At 40.7% G+C, this 22,581-nt stretch overlaps 1 protein-coding gene and 1 long non-coding RNA gene across 2 annotated transcripts in view; both read right to left on the minus strand.

Annotated features, from left to right (window-relative positions):
- Positions 1-1,473: 1,473 nt before the first annotated feature.
- The window catches only part of LOC146713258 (uncharacterized), a 56,872-nt gene continuing 35,764 nt past the window's right edge, over positions 1,474-22,581 (minus strand). The window contains exon 3 of the long non-coding RNA XR_014919268.1: positions 1,474-1,499. This is a non-coding gene — a long non-coding RNA (uncharacterized LOC146713258). The remainder of the gene's footprint in view (positions 1,500-22,581) is intronic.
- On the minus strand, positions 1,551-20,550 carry LOC146713259 (voltage-gated delayed rectifier potassium channel KCNH1-like). The gene is made up of 6 exons (XM_085446414.1): positions 19,685-20,550; positions 15,786-15,909; positions 15,577-15,683; positions 11,096-11,224; positions 5,386-5,504; positions 1,551-1,730 (listed from the first exon to the last, which is right to left on the minus strand). Exons 1-6 carry the CDS (start codon positions 19,755-19,757, stop codon positions 1,578-1,580), a joined length of 705 nt encoding a protein of 234 aa, XP_085302540.1. The 5' UTR covers positions 19,758-20,550; the 3' UTR covers positions 1,551-1,577.

Genomic DNA, 22,581 nt, shown 5'->3' on the forward strand with positions numbered 1-22,581 from the left:
TCTCATCAAATGTCCACTAGTTGTCACTAGTCATCAGTGGACAGAGTACATCAACATTCATGGCTCTGAATACACAAACGTGCGCTTAAATGAGCTCACATTATTCATCTGGACTGATGGATCACCTTTGTTTTTATAAGTCAGCATTACCATGGAAATTACAGTAAAGCACTATGTAAACAGAAAGTGGATTTATTTGACTTCAGTCTTGATTCTGCATGGAAACAATAACCTGACATCTTTGGCTGGAATCATCAGTTTCAGAGCGTCGCCTGAAACCATGGTTACTGACCTGCAGCCTGACGTCACTCTCAGCAGCTGCATGTATGAGTGTAGACACATGCGTGCAGCTGCTCAGCCGGGTGGATGTGTTAGTGGATACAGTGAGTGTGACAGTGAGGGCCAGACGCAACATGAGCACATGACTGCTGTCAGCACACTCAAGTGTATAAAGGTCTTTACCCTTGCAGTCCTCTTGCTATGAGCGCTCATATCCCCCAAACCCAAGAGGACTAAGGAGTTCTGAGCATTGCACCTCCACTGCTGAGAATACAACCATGTTCAGCAAAGCTGTGTTGGCTTTGATTCTTCTCTGCCGGTTTACAAGATCTGTAGGTGAGTTTTTGCATGAGAAAGATGGAAATCGTGTGTTTTGTCTGCACAGCAGTGTTCATGCACAGGTATATGTGTCTGTTTCTACACGTGTGCATCATGTTAGACTCTTCTAATGTTGGGAAGAAAATGAAAACAGCATTTTCTTCACTTCTCTAACTAAAAATCTGCTGTTTTGTTTTCTGTTTATTTTTGCATCTGTCAAGATTCAGACACGGGCACTGATTATCCTCAAGTGTTTTTATTACCGTGCGCTCAAATATGAGATTTGGAAGGACCGCTTGATTGTTTTTGTACTAGTGTTTGAAGTTTCTTTGCTAAATGACAGACCCTGATTCATGCACATGAAGGCTGTTGTGTTTATAGGTGTTGACAGACTCATGTTTAAGCATTGCCTCAGGTTTCATTGTGCAGGAAATGGACATGAAAATGAGTGGAAGGGGACTTTTTAAGTACAGAATTTGATACATGAAGATGAAGCTTCACAGCAGTGGCAGTTCCACACCAGATTTAGCAGGTTGGGCTCAGGGTGTTTTTTCATGGGGGCATTGAACCAAACCAAGAGGACAAAATTGAACTGCTTCATCTATGAAGGGGATTTATTTGGAGCACAAACAAAGTGAATGAACATTTAACAATGAAACAGAAGATTTCACATCCCGCACATGTGCACAGTTAATGTTTAAAAAGCACTGGCTGAAATGTCTATGGACTGAAACGTCTGCACGCATGACAACAGGCAGAGTCCATAGTTACAGAGAAGTCCACCCAAGGAGGACTTTCCTACCAGCTGGGCTGGAAGCTGTGCCCCATTCATGTGGTGGGGAACATCCTCAGACTTGGGGGGGGGGGGGGGGGGGGGGGGTCATCCTCGATCCTGCTGATGTCTGAAAAGAGATGAATATGGAGTAAACATGAGGCTGTAACTGAGAACTATAGTAACTCATTACTTTATCTTTTCATTATTATTCATTAGTGTTAATGAAACTGCGTGTATGGAGTGTCATCACAGGGCAGTGTGAGACACACAGGTCTAAGGACTGGTCCACTGTGTGTCCCTCACAGCCAGTATCCTCCTCCTCATCCTCTCTGTGGCTCGCTCTCATTTCGGGGCTTTTCTGGTCAGATTCAACATGCTCGATCAATTATAACATCAAAGAAATTATTTTGGTCTTTCCTAGTAACCCAGGTTTACATGTCACATGGTTTACTTTTCACTCATATTATACAATATATACACTATAGTTTAATATTCATGATGATGTGCAATGTTCCCTCTAATTTTTCATGTGTCTGAGCGAACACACAAACTCCCTGAGCGATCCCTTGGACCACTGTGAACAACAGCAGACGTGTGCACTGTGGTCACGCCAGCATCAAATCCATCCAAGTTACATGGTTTATTAAAATAATCAAATTACAGCATTTACATTCATGTTAGACTACTTTTAATTAAGTGCTTTAGCCCACTTACAATGAAAATTTTAAAAGAAAATCTTTTTCATGACCTGTGTAGTATGTTAACACTACTGGAAGTAAAAATAACTTGAACTCCAATTTTGAAAACACAACTTTTTTTTTCTTTTTTTCTATAAAGCTCTGACTTTATGAGTATGAGTCTGTGGTCTGGGGGAGAGTCCTGTAACTCTGTCTGCAAAATACAGCATATAATGACCAATGTTGGGAAATTACTTATATAGTTACTTCTTCAACAAAGTAACTGAGTTATGCAAACAACAAAGTTTTTTGCATCTGTTTATCTAAAAATGCAGCCAAGGTGTTTTTTTAAATAAACATTTCAAACTATTTACAGAACAATCAGCTGTTCTGCATCAAATCTGATGCCACACAAATTATTTGTGCCACTCCAAAAAATAATTTCTGTCCACTATGAGATAAAGGAGAACAACAGCCTGATACCTGCAGGCCTGACAACAGGAGATGTAGCACTCCTGTAACACCTGTAACATTCAGCAGTCGCCTCATGTTCTGACACACACAACAAAACAATTGACTACACTACACACTAACTACACAAGACAACACACTGACTTTAGACTCCAAACACGCTAAACGTTGCAAACGCCGTCACTCCTAAACTTCCCCCTTCCTAAACAACTAAATGTCATGTTTCCATTTCCTTTTTTTAATGGTCGACATGGTACATTTTTCCACCAATAGAAAAGGGTGAGTTTTTTTTGGTTTTGCTCACAGGTGGAGAGTGCTTTCAAACGCATTCCTTATAAAACGCAGTTTTTACCATTTTTCCCAAAGTAAATATAAACAATGACAGTATTCAGGAAAAAAACAAACATTGCACATATTTTTATCATAACTCTGGTTTTACGTGGCCTATCAACACAATTTAAAAACTGGTATAAAGTCCACACTTTTTCCGTCAATTGTTCCGTCTGTCCTGCTCACGTCTCCAATGGTTGTAAACATTGTCATTGGAGACCGTGCCAGCAGCGCATGATTGCGCACACAGACCAATCATAAGATTGGTCTGTGTGCCAGATATCCTTGGGCAAGATAGTAACCCCAAGTTGCTCTCTGATGCATTTATTGGAGAATGAATGTGTGTATATATTAGATAGAAAGCACTTATAGACAAAGAGCATAGAAAAGGTACTTGTGCGATAGGGTGTTAATGGGGAAAGTTGAGTAAAGCACATTAATGCTCAGATAGAGTAGAAAAAGCACCATATAAGAACCAGTCCATTTACATGTCTCAGAACAGAATCGCCAATTACCAGAGTTAGATCCCCGGCCGGTGTGTTGCAGAGTGGGGAAAAACGGTTAGACACATGAACAGGTTGGTGGTGTACATGGGGCTTCTGTTTAAGACTATGCTTCCTCCTCACCGTCACCCAGCCTTCCTGTTTCCTCAGCTGTTCTTGACAGTCTGTCAGGTGACAGCTAGCGGGGCCTACACCACCTTCGGCTGCACCAGCTACAGGGGCCTGGCTAGCTACGGGTGTATCAAGAGTGCGAAGCCGGGTCTACAATTCAGTGATCCCAGCTTCCAGAGCTGCAGATAGGCTACATTTAATACAATGATCATTACTGATAAAGGAGGCAGAGGAGTAACTAAATTTGACACAATGAGCAGGAAAGTGTAGGGGGTCAGGTGAAGAGCCCATGCTGCTAGCGAGTTGGCTAAGAGCTATGCTAAGCTAGCGAAACCCTAAAGACACAATAAGTAATTACTGACAATAATTAGCAAGTGAATACACAGAGAGTGTGCTCCAGAAGCACATCAAGATTAAACTATGAAATAAGTTTTTCTATACGTCTTTTTATTGCCATGAGCAATTCTGCCCCCAGGTCTGAAATGTACAGTGACAGAACTTTCACATGATGTTAAACAGAAGCTGTCAGCTCAGTTCTGTTAAGTGGATAATCATGTTGAAGAACTTCATTATAAGTTGTAGATTCAAGCCTCCCTTCATATGTTTGGCCACCAGATGTCACCAAAGAAGACTGTGTTGAAAAGCCTCGAGTACTGTACCCTTTTTCAATACGAGCTTTGGAAAGTTTCATTTGGCCCTCACTACCACTGTGTGTGTTGTAACAGGAAATGATACTCTACCACAAAGAGAGCAAAAAACAAGTGACAGCACCACCAAAAACTTGATTGGTCACAATCAAGTTGTTGATATTTAATTATCTGATGTCCAACCACACCTTATTGCTCTCACTCAGACTTACATGATTTAAACTTTAAAGTTCCTTCATTAATTCCACCATCAGGCTGGGGTCTTTCTGTGCTTGTCTCCCCATGTTTGTTTTCAACACAGTCAGATTAACTGGTAACAAAAAACTGCCCATAGGTGCGAATGTGAGTTTGAATGCCTGACCCTAGCTTATCTGTAACTCTGACACTAACACCACATTTTGAGTCTCAACAAATGTCTTCAAAATCATGGTGCCAAGAATTTGTCCCCATAAGGTCTGTTGGTCCCCACAAGTATATTAATTGTCCAATTTTTGGTCCCCACAAACACGTGTCAGGGTGAACACTCTCTCTCCCTCTCTCTCTCTCTCTCTCTCTCTCTCTCTCTCTCACACACACACACACACACACACACACACACACACACACACACACACACACACACACACACAAAAGAGTTAGGCTGGGCTTAAAAGCAGAAAGAATATATTACCATAATGTGAACAAGCGATGCAGTATAGTACAACTTGTTTTTACCTGAAACTGTCCAGCCTGAGACTGAAATACTTTGCTAAACAGCACATTTGAGCTATCTTACAGTATTTTCTGTCCTATAGTAAGTAAGACATAACATTCAGCAATTATCCAGAAGTACCTGACTTAGTAGAAGTTCAACAAACATGATAAAGTATTTTTAAAAACTTATTTTGGGGCAACAAACCTTTTAGCTTAGCACAATTCTTCTTGTTATTTAGATGTATTTATCTCTATTTTTGGCATGGTGACTATTACAAATTTAATTCAGATAATTTTTTCAGCAAACTGAGAAAATGAGCTCATAATCCTCTATCTTCTATACATGGCTGATGTGTGACAAAAGATGTTTCTACAACTCTTTTTACTCCTGGGTTCCCTGTTTGGTTTTCTGTATTAATGTGTGTCCTTTGTGTGGCCTGCCCTCCTGCTACTGTGCCTGGCACACATTCTCATAATCACCTCCTCAACCCTTGCAGTACCCCATCCCAGTGTTTTTTTTTTGTTTGTTTGTTTTTTCATTAGGGAGAAAAAAGACCTTACTGTAGGGGAAATGGTGTTACCTCTGCCAGGCGTGAATGTTTATGAACATTCTCTCCTTTATGGACAGCTGGGGCAAGCTGCTGAAGAACTCCTCGACTGCTGGTTAGTGCACGAGTCAAACGAGCAAATTTACCCCACCCTGTCAAGGAGATAACACAACAGCATGAAGACACTGAAAACTTATCTTAACATTAAACATGATGAATGACTAAAACACTGCTGGATTTTGAAGCAACTAATGTTTAACCCAGTTAGCCATAGTAGGCTAGTTTTGTTGGTTTGGTTCTTTCCTTTTTTTAAACAATTTTAAATATTCCAACCATTTAATGTTAAAGACGGATAGCTTTCCATGACAGCAAACCGTAGTGGTATGACCCAAAGTATAGGAACATCAACTGATAGGTATATGAATGGTCAGAATGGTTCATTTGTTATTGAAGGGCAAGATCAGAGAGGCTAAAGACAATTACAAGAGAAAGCTGGTTTGGAAACTCCAGCAGAACAGCATGAGAAAGGTGTGGAAGGCAATCACTGGATTCGGGCCAATTAACAGCAGAGGAGCTGGGGGCGGTGAGGACAGAGCTAATGAGCTGTATGTGTTTTTCAACAGATTCATCACTGCAATGAATGATCACCACCCTTCTGACTTGCCTCTAGTCAGCGTGTAATACACAGCTACACCACTATTTCTCGCTCTCTTACCACCTGGCACCATTGCCCCTTGTAATAGTTCTGACACCCCTCCCCCATCTATCACTTTCACTCATGCCCAGGTTCAGAGACTAATGAGAAGACTCCACTCAAGAAAATCTGCTGGTCCAGATGGGGTGAGTCCCTGTGTCTTCAAGACCAGCACTCGGACTCCACAAAGCTGGGTCTTGAAGACCCAGCTTTGTGGAGTCCTTCATAAACTGTTCATGATGAGTCTGAGTATGCAGAGGGTCCCACTGCTGTGGAAGACATCATGCCTCATTCCTGTGCCAAAGACGCACAGGGAATGAGACACACTGGGGTCCCAGTGGCCTCCAGGATTTCAGACCTGTGGCACTAACTTCCCATGTCATGAAGACACTGGAAAGACTTATCCTTGACCAGCTCTGACCTATTGTCAGGCCACATCAGGATCCCCTTCAGTTTGCTTACCAGCTACAAGTACAGTGGGGCAAAAAAGTATTTAGTCAGCCACCGATTGTGCAAGTTCCCCCACTTAAAATGATGACAGAGGTCAGTAATTTGCACCAGAGGTACACTTCAACTGTGAGAGACAGAATGTGAAAAAAAAATCCATGAATCCACATGGTAGGATTTGTAAAGAATTTATTCGTAAATTAGGGTGGAAAATAAGTATTTGGTCACCTCAAACAAGGAAAATCTCTGGCTCTCACAGACCTGTAACGTCTTCTGTAAGAAGCTTTTCTGTCCCCCACTCGTTACCTGTATGAATGGCACCTGTTTGAACTCATCATCTGTATAAAAGACACCTGTCCACAGCCTCAAACAGTCAGACTCCAAACTCCGCCATGGCCAAGACCAAAGAGCTTTCGAAGGACACCAGGAAAAGTATTGTAGACCTGCACCAGACTGGGAAGAGTGAATCTACAATAGGCAAGCAGCTTGGTGTGAAAAAATCAACTGTGGGAGCAATCATCAGAAAATGGAAGACATACAAGACCACTGATAATCTCCCTCGATCTGGGGCTCCACGCAAGATCTCATCCCGTGGGGTCAAAATGATCATGAGAACGGTGGGCAAAGATCCCAGAACCACACGGGGGGACCTGGTGAATGACCTGCAGAGAGCTGGGACCAAAGTAACAAAGGTCACCATCAGTAACACACTACAACGGCAGGGAATCAAATCCCGCAGTGCCAGACGTGTTCCGCTGCTGAAGCCAGTGCATGTCCAGGCCCGTCTGAAGTTTGCCAGAGAGCACATGGATGATACAGCAGAGGATTGGGAGAATGTCATGTGGTCAGATGAAACCAAAGTAGAACTTTTTGGTATAAACTCAACTCGTCGTGTTTGGAGGAAGAAGAATACTGAGTTGCATCCCAAGAACACCATACCTACTGTGAAGCATGGGGGTGGAAACATCATGCTATGGGGCTGTTTTTCTGCCAAGGGGACAGGACGACTGATCCGTGTTAAGGACAGAATGAATGGGGCCATGTATCGTGAGATTTTGAGCCAAAACCTCCTTCCATCAGTGAGAACTTTGAAGATGAAACGAGGCTGGGTCTTCCAACATGACAATGATCCAAAACACACCGCCCGGGCAACAAAGGAGTGGCTCCGTAAGAAGCATTTGAAAGTCCTGGAGTGGCCTAGCCAGTCTCCAGACCTCAACCCCATAGAAAATCTGTGGCGGGAGTTGGAAGTCCATGTTGCTCGGCGACAGCCCCAAAACATCACTGCTCTCGAGAAGATCTGCATGGAGGAATGGGCCAAAATACCAGCTACTGTGTGTGCAAACCTGGTAAAGACCTATAGTAAACGTTTGACCTCTGTTATTGCCAACAAAGGTTATGTTACAAAGTATTGAGTTGTATTTTTGTTATTGACCAAATACTTATTTTCCACCCTGATTTACGGATAAATTCTTTACAAATCCTACCATGTGGATTCATGGATTTTTTTTTCACATTCTGTCTCTCACAGTTGAAGTGTACCTCTGATGCAAATTACTGACCTCTGTCATCATTTTAGGTGGGGGAACTTGCACAATCGGTGGCTGACTAAATACTTTTTTGCCCCACTGTACCTGGGAATCCCACAGGCAAATGGGAACCATAAAGAGGCTGCTAGAAAAACTGAACCCAACAAATACCTGCAGGGTCAGGGAAGTCCTGAGGTGTCAACTGAATGGGAGAACCGCATTCAGGCTATCAACAACTACGACCTGCTTGTGATCACATACCCTTCTGCAATAATAAGCTGGTCAAAGGAGGTAGAGGACACTGACATCAAGACAAGGAAGCTCCTGACCATGCATAGAGAGTTTCACCCCAAGTCCAGCACCCTGAGACTGTACACTAAGTGGAAGAAAGGAGGCCGGGGACTACTGAGTGTCAGTACCACAGTATAGGATGAGACAACAAACATTCATGAGTACATCAGAAAAATGGCCAGGACCAACTGCATGCTCAGTGAATACCTCAGGCAGCAGAAACCCAAGAAAGAGGAGGAACCATCATGGAAGGACAGATGCCTTCACGGTATGTGCCACCAGCAGATAGAGGAAGTGGCTGACATCCATAAATCCTACCAGTGGCTGGACAAAGCTGGACTGACAGATAACACAGAGGCACTAATCATGGCACCACAGAAACCAGCTCTGAGCACAAGATCCGTAGAGGCTGGGGTCTATCACACCGGGCAAGACCCCAGGTGCAGGCTGTGTAAAGATACCCCTTAGACAATCTAGCACATAACAGCAGGGTGCAAGATGCTAGCAGGCAGGGCATACATAGAACGCTATAACCAAGTGGCCGGCATAGTATATAGAAACATCTGTGCCGAATATGGCTTGGAAGTCCCGAGGTCAAAATGGGTGGTTGAGAATGACCTAGCTAAGATCCTGGGGACTTCCACAGACAGACAAAATGGCGATGGCTAACCAAACAGACATAGTAGTAGTGGAGAAGCAGAGGAAAATGGCCGTAGTGATAGATTAGGGGGGTCAGCAACCTTTAAGACCCAAAGAGCCATTTGGGAAAACACTGGGAGCCACAAATACGTTTTGAGATCTAAAATGAAGATAACACTGTATATACTGTTTTTTACCTTTATGCTTTGTGTGAACAACTAAGGTGTGTTACTTATGAAATCCATGAAGTGCTACAGAGAAAATTACATTTTATTTATGTAATTAACACATTTTGAACTCTTAAAGAAATATAACAAAAGGAAAGACGCTGAACTAAAATGATCCAGCAAACAAAAACTGTTGTGAGAAAGAAAGTCTCGATAAATGCACGGCGTTTCGGCGGGTATACCGGCTTCCGCGAGTGTGACGCTTATTTTGAGTGATGAAAAAATAATAAAATATAATTTTATTTTTATATTTCAATATCACAATAATCTTCCAATTTAGAACTACAAGGTAAAAAAGAACTAACATAAATAAAATACACTTCAGCTGAATACTTCTAATTTATTTTCCCAAACCACGAGGAGCCGCACTATAACGACTAAAGAGCCGCACGCCGACCCCTGTGATAGATATAGCGAAACCGAATGACAGCAACATCAGGAAAAAGGAAGTTGGAGAAGTTCCAATGACTCAGAGAAGAGCTTGAGAAGATATGGAGGGTGAAGGTAACAGTGGTCCCAGTGATAATCGGAGCACTCGGTGCAGTGACTCCCATGTTAGGTGAGTGGCTCCAGCAGATCCCAGGAACAACATCCGAGATCTGTCCAGAGCAGCTCAGTCCTAAGAACAGCAAAGACACTGTGCAGCACCCTAAAGCTCCCAGGCCTCTTGCAGAGGACCTGAGCTTGAAGGATAAAGACCATCCACAGGGGGGAGAGGTGAATTTTATACATATGCATGTATACTCCAAGATGAGGATACACGCATCCTGGACAGAGAGGAACAGTAATTTGAGCAAGGAGTCAAGGAGGCCATTTACGTGAAGTGGGGAAAGACTATCTCTGAATTGAGGACGTTACATCTTTTACTATATTGCAATGCTGAGATTGCAGCCATTCCCCAACTCTCTGTGAATGGTACTCACGGCATGTCATGATCAGTGGTTGTTGATTAATAATCATGACAATGTGCATATTAATAATCAAGAAACTGACCTCACAGCCCATCGTTCGTCAGTGGTGCTAGTTTCAGTAATCATACAAATGTACTCTCTATAAGGTTGGGGAAACTTGCATTCAGCTAAAACCGAAGAAGTTGCTTGGATAAGTAAGGAAACACTGAAAGTACTATGTCCAGATTAACAGAATCAACTCTTCTGAAAGTTAGCTAAAGTGTACTCTTGAGTAAGGACAGTATTTTATCCTGCGATGTTGTGGAAGAAGAGATGAATTGTCAATCTCCAGTAATGCCCCAAAGTTTCGATAGTGGCACCACTGCCATTTTTTTTATTTATTTACCTTACCTAAGGCTGAGGCTTATAGAGTTCTGTGCATTGTTCCTCTTCAATAAATGCCCAAATGTCAACAGAAGAAATGATTTTCTGAAACAGGGTGATACATCAGTATTTATGAATTCCTGTTCATATTTGAGATTTCTGTCTCGTCACTTTTCCCAAGTAAGCTCACAATACTTTTACACATCTTTCTTCTTCAATATAGTAAATATTTATGCTCAGTAGATGACTTTGAGTGGATGCGAATGAAGGCTAAGGTGATCCTTATAGGATAATAGCTTTTTGACCCTTTTACACTTCTGGCACACTTGCTGTTGGGGCTGTCTATGTTATGAGTTTTGGGGTTTTTGGTTCTTTCTAGAGTTTTATTTATTTGAAAGAGGATTATGTATTGTTGGAATTGAGCTGTCAGCCATTTCCTAATGTTTATATATCTATGTTTATTTTTTCCCTACACCTGGTAAAATTTCCTTTGATATTGTTATTTCAAGTCTATAGTTTTGAGTTTCTGTTTTTTATATCCTTAGGTTAATCCAGCTGTGTGCTCCTATTCTGTTCCTTCAGCCTTTTCTATGTTTGTCTTTTATCTCTGTCAAGATTACCCACACTTTGGAACCAACCCACCTTTAGAAGATTCATCCTCAATCGGTTGCTTGAAGGCAGTGATGTCACTGAAAGTGCAGAGAAACAGGACAACTTTGTCCTGCTCATTTCTGATCGGGGCAATCTTCATGAAAAACCAAACTGGCATCCCTGCGGAACAGAACAAGAAGTAAAGCACTGTTTCTCACAACAACAATCTGTCAACAAGGAAAATATAATAATGCAAAATTAAAATAAAATTTAATAAAGAATAACAAGTAGACAACAATTTATTTGTGATTTGTACTGTTTCACTGTAGTACTACATTTCCTCTGGGCATTGGCATGTTGACATGATGGTGTCAAAAATTCAAGTAACCATCGGTGGGACCACTCCATTTTAAATATCCAATTAAAAAATTTATTGTACAAAAAGGTTCTTTTAAACAATATAATTCTGATATCGACACCATCTGATAATATTGTGTGTACGCGGTCTACAACCTAAATGTTTTTTGTTCACACTCTCTGAAGTTCAGTGAGTGATCACATGCACCGTAACCCACTGCTATATCGGTAAATCAACAACTTTATGCCTAAAGCTGTATATACACCTGCTAGTCACTTGCAATGTAATGTATTTACTACCACGTCATATGCATACAAAGGTCTGCTAATCCTTTTTGTCTATACAATATAATTTGTTACAGCATCTGGATATCACTACATTATTTAACTGCTCCCCAGCCTGCCCTAACTTACAGTCCAGTGGAAGACTCCAAATTGCTGTTAGGTTACAATAATACTAACAGAACACTACAGGGCTTAATACTGAAGCTTGTTTACCTGTTAGGGACAAGTGAATTTTTCAGTGGATAAGTAGAATAGAAATTTCTTTTCATTATCAAATACTAATACTGCAGATTTTCATATTATTAGCTAATCACTAGTTTAAATTTACTCATCATCCACATAGAAATTCTCCAATTGTCATTTTACTACAAGAGTTTTGTACCGATGTTTTTTCGAAATTCTATAAGCGAAAAGTGAGCGCGAGAGCCCTCGGTGCGCCTGCTCGCTGCTGAAGTCAAAGTAAACTTTATTGTCATCTCCGCTACATACAGTCCAGTATATAGAGAGACGAGATGACGAGGCTCCTGTTACAGCAGTGCAAGTAAACAAACAATAAGAAGAAGAAGAGTAAGAAAATAAATACACACTTTAGGACTCGGGGTAAAGGGATCAATAACAATTTATAATTTATAGTTTGATGATTTAAAGTCTCACACACAACCCGTCAAAAGGGGACGGGGCCCTGCTGCTTCCAAATAGAGCACATTTCATTCATAATGTTGTAAATCCAAATCCATTATGTATTCATGATTTGAATCCTGGAATCCCAGAAATAAACCCTAGACAAAGTGAATCTGTGAACTAAGGTGAAGGTTATGTTGTGGTGATCCTCAGGTTGGGGGATGGGTGTTCATACTGGAGTGCAAAATTAAAACCAATGGGAGATGGACAAGAAAAGTTCAAAGCCATCAGGTCCTCAGTTTAGAAAAAAGAGAAAAGAAGAGGAGGAGAAACGAGCAAAATATACAGGTAAGCAGATGTGTCATTGGATTATGTCATGTATCCTGAAACAATCAGAATCTTTATTAATCCCTAAGGACACTATATGGGTTACAGTTGTTCCAAGAAGAAATGGTAAAAATAGTAACAGTAACAGACTAAACTCCAAACAATACATTATGTTACAGATTTTAATATTAATTAGTCAGTGTCAGTTGTTGATTTGTCCTGTTCTCATTGTATGACAAATTATGATGGCTGTTTGGTAATCATTTGCATATTATGCTACTATGCATACTCTCTCTCTCTTCATATGTGTGTGTGTGTGTGTGTGTGTGTGTGTGTGCAATCCAGTACAATTCACCAATTCGGTACAATGGTACAATCCTTAACATGTTTTGTGTGTGTGTGTGTGTGTGTGTGTGTGTGTGTGTGTGGGGGGGGGGGGGGGGGGGGCAGAGGTTAGTGCTCGCCCAGGGCGCCAAACAGGCTAGGACCGCCACTGAGCATGAGTGAGGATGAATAAACTGTTAAACTCTTAATATGTCTTGTTTCTTTAGACTAATCATCCAACCACCAAAAAGGAGTCAATTGGAAAATAACCTGTTTGGCATTGGCAGAGATGATATGCCAAGGTTTTCATTGATACAACCCACATACTCAACTCTGCTGCTCAACAAACCAATTAAATTTCCTTATAAATGTTACACCATTTAGAGGAAATGTGTTTTCCAATGGTATAAAATCTACTGCCAAGAAGCACTGTTACAACAAAGAAATATTCAATAATGGCAAGTGCCTAAAAATGGAATGTTAAATGCTGCATCCCATGGAAAGACCAATTTCAAGCTTTGAATTTGAAAAGTAAACGTATGCGATCTGCAGCTATACATAGCTCAGTGGCATTAGCTTGATATCTTCTATTCTAATTATGTTATTTGCTCCCAAATAGAGAGATTTAAATTTCACCGATAACTTTCTATCCAGGCAGAAAAAAAAGAACAATATTTTTTTCACTGATCCTTTACACAAAACAACCCCTAACTATACAACTTGTCACCAACAGAGAAAAAGATAACATGGGAGCCAAGAAAGCCCAGTTTTTTTGTTGATATGCAGCCTCCAGCAGCCTTGACCTATTGCAGCATACCTAAACAAGTGTTCTGGGTCACCTGATCCAACCATAAATTTTATCAAAAAGGAAAGTTGTTTAGTATAATCTTACAACTTAGAAGAATCAATACCATTTTAAAACCAAAGTCTTGTTAAATACTAAGTTATTTTGTATGATGTGTGAAGTTTGCTTTAGGTGGTGTTATGCTTATAAAAATATATAAAAACACAGAAATAAAAAATAAAGGAACCTTCACCTTCTGAATTCTTTATCAAATACATTTTTTTTTTTTACTGGCAAAAGTTGTTTGCAAATGTAATAGGCTAGGTCAGGGGTCAGCAACCCGCGGCTCTTTAGTCTTTATTTTGCGGCTCCGGGTGGTTTGGGAAAATAAATTAGAAGTATTTAGCTGAAGTGTATTTTATTTGTGTTTAGTTCTTTTTTTAACTTGTAGTTCTAAATTGGAAGATTATTGTGATTTTGAAATATAAAAATAAAATTATATCTTATTATTTTTTCATCGCTCAAAATAAGCGTCACACTCGCGGAAGCCGGTGTACCCGCCGAAACGCTGTGCGTTTATCGAGACTTTCAACCCCAGGTAGGCCAATCGTGGATCTTCGGATCCACATTATGTCGGCAGCTGTTCTCCACCGTGAACTACGTTAAAAACAAACACCGCTCACGCCTCACAGACGACAGCTTACAGTCCTGCGTAAAGATGAAAGCCCCGATTTGCAGACGCTGTGCGCAGAGGTTCGGGACCATAAGTCTTATTGTAAACATATCACGGCAGACCTGACGATGTTTGCATGATCATGCTTTTCAGCATCTCTTTATTGACCACTTTTCACACACGGTTGCTGACGCATACAGCCAGCTGTAGCTTTTCAACAGCAGAGAGGGTACAGACTTTAAGGCAGCGAGGCGTGATTGCGGGTCCCGCTCAGGTGCGTCTGCCTCCCCTGCAGCGGCGCTGCAGACCACGCCCCGCCACACACATTAACCAGGTAAAATACATATTTAGGCAGAATTTTGCAAATATCAAATTTTTTTTTGCAGCATAGTGCTTTTTTTTCAAATTATTTTTTAAAAGTCAGGTCAAGGCTCCAAAAGCCCAAAGGCGATATAAGGGTGGCGGCTCACAACAGCTTTTGTTTGCTGGATCATTTTAGTTCAGCTGGGTGTCTTTCCTTTTGTTATATTTCTTTAAGAGTTCAAAATGTGTTATTTACATGAATAAAATGTCATTTTCTCTGTAGCACTTCATGGATTTCATAAGCAACACAACTTAGTTGCTCTGTGGATTCTTTTAAAAAGCAGTTAAAAAATATTCTGTTCAAACAAGCCTTTTGTTGATCTACGTATTTTATATTCTTTACATTATTTACATTTGATCTTTTACATTGTGTATAATGTCTATTGATTGTATTGTTTATTTTAATATTTGTGTACAGCGCTTTGTGACTGCCTGTCTGTGAAAAGCGCTTAATAAATAAACTTTACTTACTTTAGTTGTTCACACAAAGCATAAAGGTAAAAAAAACAATATATATTGTTATCTTCATTTTAGATGTCAAAAAGTATTTGCGGCTCCCAGTGTTTTCTTTTGCGTGGAAACCAGGTCCAAATGGCTCTTTGGGTGTTAAAGGTTGCTGACCCCTGGCTAGGTAATTAAAAGGCTTTGAGCTTTTAGCATGGTGTGTCCCAGATTAGCATATATACAATTTCTAGATTTCTTGAGATCCTTAGGTATCTGGGTTTTTGAGGAAGCAGTTCATACAAACATTTTTGGATGCAGCTTACACGGTCATATCCAGTACTATTAAATACTCACGGTTTTTCTTGTACATCAGAATCTCAAAAGAGTTCATCTCGTAGTTCTCAAAGGTCTGTCGAACCTTCTCACTCATTTCCTTGTCTGTCAGCTCTCCATACATGAAGCTGCAGAGGAAAACCAAGTATTTGCATTGATACAGTACACATTTACTTGAGACAATCAGCCCTCAATAATCCATGCGGTGGTATCCATGTGTGTTGTGGTACCTGCAGGTGCTGCTCTTTTGCATGACCTCAGCACGATGGTAGCCAGAGAGTTTACAGAAGCCATCATTGCTATAGACGATAGGCCACTCCACGATCTGAGCGTTTCCCAGCACAAAATTGGTATCTGACCACAGAAACCAATAAGTGATAATCTGCCCTACTTCGCAACATCACATGACTGAAAAATTATATGAATCCAGCATACACAATATTTCTCCACATTTCACGAGGGCTACAACAACTAGTTTAAAAAATGCCCATTGCAGCCTTCCAGAGTCCACATTATTCTGATAAAATATTTTGGTTGTTCAATAGCACCAAACCCAATAGAGAAGCTAAGTTAAGCTAACTATTACGTAAGTAATTATTGCTAATCAATTAAGTGGTAAATTAAACTAATAAATAATTGCCTCACTTTTACACCTGTAAAATCAGTGTTAAACTAATTATGATGATTCTTTTTATTTAATAACCAACTGGCCTACACTTAATACCTGTGCTATTAAAAGACAGTCATTTTTCAATTCAGTTCAATTCAGGTTAATTTATAAAGTGCCAAATCACAACAGTGTCCTCCACGTGCGTTTTATTGTAAGGTTGGGACCCTCCAATAACAGAGGGGAAACCTCTAATAGTGGATGGGAATTAATAAGAATTTATCAATTCCAATACCATTATTATTGATATGGATAAGTGATATTACTTATTGATTCTCTTACTGATTTGTTTGTTACCTGTTGAAGTTCAGGGTCTAGTTGCTGGACCAGGGATGGGATTCACTCAGCTTTAACATCAATCTAGGTTTTTAGCTAGCTTAGTGTTAGCATGTTGTCTGTGCAGGTACTTGCAAAGAGCCGAATTTGTGTTGGCAGCAAAATGTGTTTGTCCTGGATGGAGGTTCCACTTACTCTTGTATTTTTGTCCTTTTGTGAATTAAAAATAAAAGTAATGTCTATATCCACCTTTAAGAATGTGCCAAAATCAGCTGATTGTAGTACAAGTGCAAGTGGAATCAATGAGCAGGCACACAGACTAACAGTTCAAAGGAATTGAACTCCTGGGAACTGGTTCTTGATTCCCATCCCACCCCCAACAATCAGATGTTCTATGAGGAAATAAGGCGACGGCAGAAAAGAAAAACTCTTTTTTTTCTGCCCCACATTCTACTTTTACCTCAGGAACCAGAGGCTAAGAAAGTAATTAAGTAAGTAACATTTATTTATAAAGCACTTTTCACAGATAAAATATGGATGGTAAAATGGGGCCTGATTATTCAAGACCTTACATAAGGAGAAGGACGTTGAAATTTGATTCTGGATTTAACACGAAGGCAATGAAAAGAAGCTACTATGGGGAAAATACTGTCTTGCTTGTTACTTCCTCTAAGTACTCTAAGGAGCTTGGAAAGAAAAGCGTCTGGACTTCTTTAAGTTGCTTGAAGACGTTTCGCCTCTCATTGCTCTCAGGCGGTGGTTTACGACACTAATTGTCTGCTATCTATAATCCAGTTTTGAGATCCCTTCCCAGACGCCTTAACGCCCACTCACATCCTGGGCCATCTGACCTCAGGAAATCACATGATAGGGTGGGGCTAGGTTTCACAATGAGCTCACCCGAAACCTTGGCTGATTGTGACCTACACCCATTTTCACACCTTGGCTCATGTGATTAGGTAGAGGATCATTATTGGGTCAATTGTCCCTCATGGTGGGTTACTTCCACAGATCTTAAATCTGGGACTCTCCACCATTTGACCATAGAACTGAAGAAGCTTCTCGGATGAGAGGTGAAACGTCTTCAAGCAACTTAAAAAAGTCCAGACGCTTTTCTTTCCAAGCTCCTTTGACTACGATGACCTGGATGACTGATAACCTTCACGGACATCTTCCTCTAAGTACTCTATTTTTCTTCTATTATTGTCTTAGGGTCTTTACAATATAAAAGTGCCTTGAAGTGACTGTTGTAAATTGACATCATATAAATATAATGAATGAAAACTCAAGTCATTAAAGTTGCTTATCTTTTCCAGCACGGTCATGGTCTTGGCACTGGATTTAGTGTGCTGCATTCCTTCTTGAGTCTTCATGAATGTCTTTTGTTAATATATAATTAGAGATGCAGTTACCCCCTTTTACTGAATAATGGCTGGTGTAATTCAAAGCATGTCTAGAGGAACTTCCTAGCATTTAAATTAGTGCCTGGTGATATGGAAAAAAAAAATCCATCCATCCATCCATCCATTTTGCAAGTATCTTTTCGATACCAATGCAGCACATTCACATTTCCTAGTATAAGCAACAATGGGACAAGTCTGGGCATTTCTGAGAGAGCACTAGCAGCAAAAAAGGGATTTACTTTAACAACCAGTACTTTGCAAAACATTCAAGAAAATTGTTTCTTGTGAAACTTGGAACCACAAACTGATTATTATTATTATTATAAATGTAGAGTACTGTCAGTTTGAATTAAGGCAGCTGAGTAATTTTATTCAATTCAGTGAGGTGTGATGGTAATGTTAGCTTACAGCAAAGGTAAATGTAGAATGTTACTATACAGGCTGTGATTTAGTAAAATAATTATTCCCCCCGATTAGTGTGGCTTTAGTTAAAGCAAATACGCCCACAGAGAGCAGTGAGTAACAATTAGAAAATTTTCTTAGTTTTATAGTGTACATATTATTTATTGATGCAATTTGCACTTACGTACTTTTGCTGTTTTTAAGTGACTTCATTTGTACTTTTCTTTGTTTTTAGAAGTAGGGTGGACCCTGGATAACTGGTTTCTTTCTCCTGTTACAGGCCTACACACCGCTGCTGTCTTGTACCCTTTGTTGCTTTGTTGCTGTTGTGTTTGACTGGCATCGATTGGTTCCTTGTTCTATAGTGCTTTAGTGTTAACAGTTTGTTATATTTTAATCATGCTTTTAGTTGTACTGCTAATAATTGTATTTTAAACGGTGTGTGTGTGTGTTTGTATTCCTGCATATAATATTTCCTGAATTTTGTGTTCTGTATTGCTTGATATGCATGTTTATTTTAATTTTCTTTAGTGAAGACACAGCTGCTTGCAGGGGGAGGGGGGCTAGGCACGTGTGGTGGAATTCCCTTTTGTGGATTGGAGTGTACATACCGGGAAACAAGTATAACGGGCCATTTAAGTTGCAGTGAGAGTGGCAGTGAGGATTTCAGAAAGATTGCACGGGTGAGTGATTGGTGGCACCCTTGGTCCCTCCTCCCTGTAGGTTGCCTTCAAGTGGCTAGTCTCCACCATTTTAGTTAACTATTTTCTTGAGCTGCTATTTTAACCAAGGGCAGCATCATGGCAGTGAACCTGGTCCTTTAAAGTAATGTTTATTAATAAAGTGTCTTAACGGTTTGGTACTGTCAGCCCTGCTATTTAGTTTGTTTTTATTCTCTGCAGCTCTAAATTGGTAGTTGTTTATCTAATAAACTTTGCTCTATGAAATTGATTTGCCTTACCCCTACTTGTTATTAAGGAGCCTATGTGCCTTTTGTAACTGTTACAACGTGTGAATATATATATATATATATATATATATATATATATATATATATATATATATATATATGTGTGTGTGTGTGTGTGTGTGTGTGTGTGTGGGGAAAGTGAGGGAGAGCGAGAGAGAGAGAGAGAGAGAGAGAGAGAGAGAGAGAGAGGAATAGCCATCACTGAAAGTAAAGAGCTACCATAATAAATTTAAACCATAATTACTTGTGGTTTCAGTACTACTTAGGTTTTTAGCAATTGCCCGTGTGTGTTTATGTGGCTATGCCTGAAGGCGAAATGAGCAACAAAATCACAAAACATTATATATAAGAAATATATTATCACCATTTGAAGCCAGGTGCAGAACAGATCAGAACCGGATCATATCTTACCGTTGGACCGGCGGACGATGTTCTCTAGAAACGTGTTCTGAGGGGCCACGAGACCCCGCCGTCCTCTCGCCATCCTGCCGTCCTTCTGCAATGAGCAGAGCGAGCTGCTTCCTGCCGCTCACATATTACATATAAACACGAGCTTCGCACGCTGTATAGTATGTGCTTGTGCTCGCTCTCTCCCCACCTCAGCAGGCTCGCTATTGGCAGATTATTGCTGCACAAGCTTCGAGATGGGCCAGAGACTGGCTGTGATAGAGCGAGCTTCAAACATATGTGGGGAGAGAGGGTGGATGCCAGAGGAGTGAGAGAGGCGTATTGATGCTTTATACAGTGAGCATTACATTATCATCACGTCACTGATTGTAATTAAAAACACTGCAGACATAATATTTCGGTATTAAGAAAACGTACCACAGTAAGTAATTGCACCTGTAGTGAAAACAAATGTGTGGTTTTTTTTTTTACTTTATGCTGAAAATGTAAAGTGGGGCCACCTAAACGGAACCAATGTGCTTCAAAGTGTTGCACCTGGGTTTCCCGAGGTGAGGGATTTCGCTCGCTTTTCCAAAGAGAAATAGTTTTCAAGTCTTCAGCCAGGTTCACCGTTTTTTCTAAGTGAAAAAACGTAGAAATACAGTGAAATCTCTCTCTCTCTCTCTCTCTCTCTCTCTCTCTCTCTCACACACACACACACACACACACACACACACACACACACACACACACACACACACACACACACACAGCTCTCAGTAAGGCCTGTTTTTAGAATCACAGTAATTCTATTTTCAGATTCAGGATCATGCAAGTGATGAGTTGGTGACACAATTCTTATCTTCCTGGGTTTGTTACAGGAAGTGTGTGTGTGTGTGTGCATGCATGGGTGTGTGTGTGTGTGTGTGTGTGTGTGTGTGTGTGTGTGTGTGAGAGAGAGAGAGAGTTAGCGTTTGCCTTGAAATGTACTTAGAAAAGATTGATTCTGTCCTGTGTTGTCTCTTCTCTCCTTCAGCCCTGACAATTATCAGAGCTGAGTGTGGACAGGATGTCATTCTGCCGTGTCAGGTCCATAAAGATTATCCCACTGCGGCTGTAGTGTGGAGGAGAACTGACCTAAAGCGAGAAAAAGTACTTTTGTACCAGAGCAAGATGTCTCATCGAGCCAACAAGTATCCATCTTCAACTAGCCGCTTGCATCTGATGGATGGATGGATGGACAGTGGGAATTTGTCCTTGGCTCTGCAGGATGTGACGCAGGCTGAGAATGGAACATATGAGTGTCTGGCCGTCGACAAAGAAAGATACCAATGGAAGACTCACATTGAGAATACTGATATCATCAACACCATCCAGCTGATGATTGTTCCAGTGGGTAAGTTTGTAGAGTCGTCAACAATCTGTTCTCTGTGTGCCTCAAATCACAACTACAGTTGCCTTGGTTACGCTGCAGTCTAGGCTGCTGGGGGATTCCCATGATGTACTGAGTGTTTCTTCTTACCTCACTATGTGTTTAGACACCTCTCTACACTGAATCATTAGTAATTATTAATCTCTGGCTCTCTTCCACAGCGTGTCTTTTCTCAAGTCCACGTCAGCTCCCCTCAGCTGGTGTCTCAGATGGCTGCTCCTCTCTGCGACTGGTTCTGCTGGAGGATTTCTTCCTGTTAAAAGGGAGTTTTACCTTCCCACTGTCACCTAAATTGTTTGCTTAAGTGGGTGGGGGTACACTGCAGGACACCTGAAGCGTTGTTCCTTCAGTTACAGCCCCTTGTGAAGATCAGCCTTTGAGCCCCTTTCATAAAACGTCTGCACACATGAGGCCGAGGTTCTAGGAGTTATAGCACAATTAGTTTAATCATGACTTACAATAAACATGATGAAGTTGTTTTCATCAATCTAAACTCACTGCTCATGTTGTTAGGTATACCTTGTTAGCACTGGGTTGGCCCCCTTTTACCTTCAGAACTGCCTTAATCCTTCAAGGCATAAATGCAACATGGAGCTGGAAACCTTCCTCTAACATTTTGCTCCATGTTAACATGAAAGCGTTGCACAGTTCCTGCACATCCACGATGTGACTCTCCTGTTCCATCCCAAGATTTCTCCACTGGACCGAGAACTGAGTCACTGTCCTGTTCACCAATTAGTATCACAGTGTTTTGTCCTGCTGGAAGATGGTGCACTGTGACCAAAATATGATGGACATGGTCAGCAGCAATGCTCACGTATGTTGTAACGTTCACACAATCTCAGACACTGAGGGGTCCAAAATGTGCCATGAAAATGTGCCCAGAGCAGCAGCTGGAACAGGCGGGATGGATCATAGAGAAGGTGTCGGGTTGTTGCTATGGGAGGGGAACGTGTCCTTTTATGCAGATATTGTTGATGAGACTTTGTAGAAAGCAGGAAGTAGATCATGTCTCACACCTGTCTTCTGTTTCTCACCTGCAGCTCCACCACTGAATGCTGGCAAAAGGCGGTTTGCTCCACCTACATGTGATCTGCTTTTGACTTTGGGTCTTCTCTCATATTTCTGTTCCTGTGTTTAATCTTGATGATTCTGTTAACACCGACCTCTGACCTGAAAGTCCTGCCTCTGAGTTTAAACAGAAAACTTTTTTTTTCATTTCTTTGGTTTTTTTCATATAACAGCTGTTACAATGAGTGATAATGCTGAGATTACATGTAAAGGGTGGAAACTCATATGTATGTATTCTTTTTGTGGTTTGTTTTTAAAGATAATCACAGATTTTGATTTCACTGCAGTTTTCCTCTTATAATCTACAGTTTTCATGGCTATTGCTTTAAAGGAGGTACTTGTTTAGCATGTTTGGACTCACAGGCAGGAGTCACATTAGTTTCACTGATGTTCATGATGAAAACAAGACGATAACTAA

Source organism: Copadichromis virginalis, linkage group LG3 (assembly GCF_057382275.1).
Source record: "Copadichromis virginalis isolate Kocher_CV1m ecotype Utaka linkage group LG3, C_Virginalis_male_GT1.1, whole genome shotgun sequence".
NCBI classification, from domain to species: Eukaryota; Metazoa; Chordata; class Actinopteri; order Cichliformes; family Cichlidae; genus Copadichromis; species Copadichromis virginalis.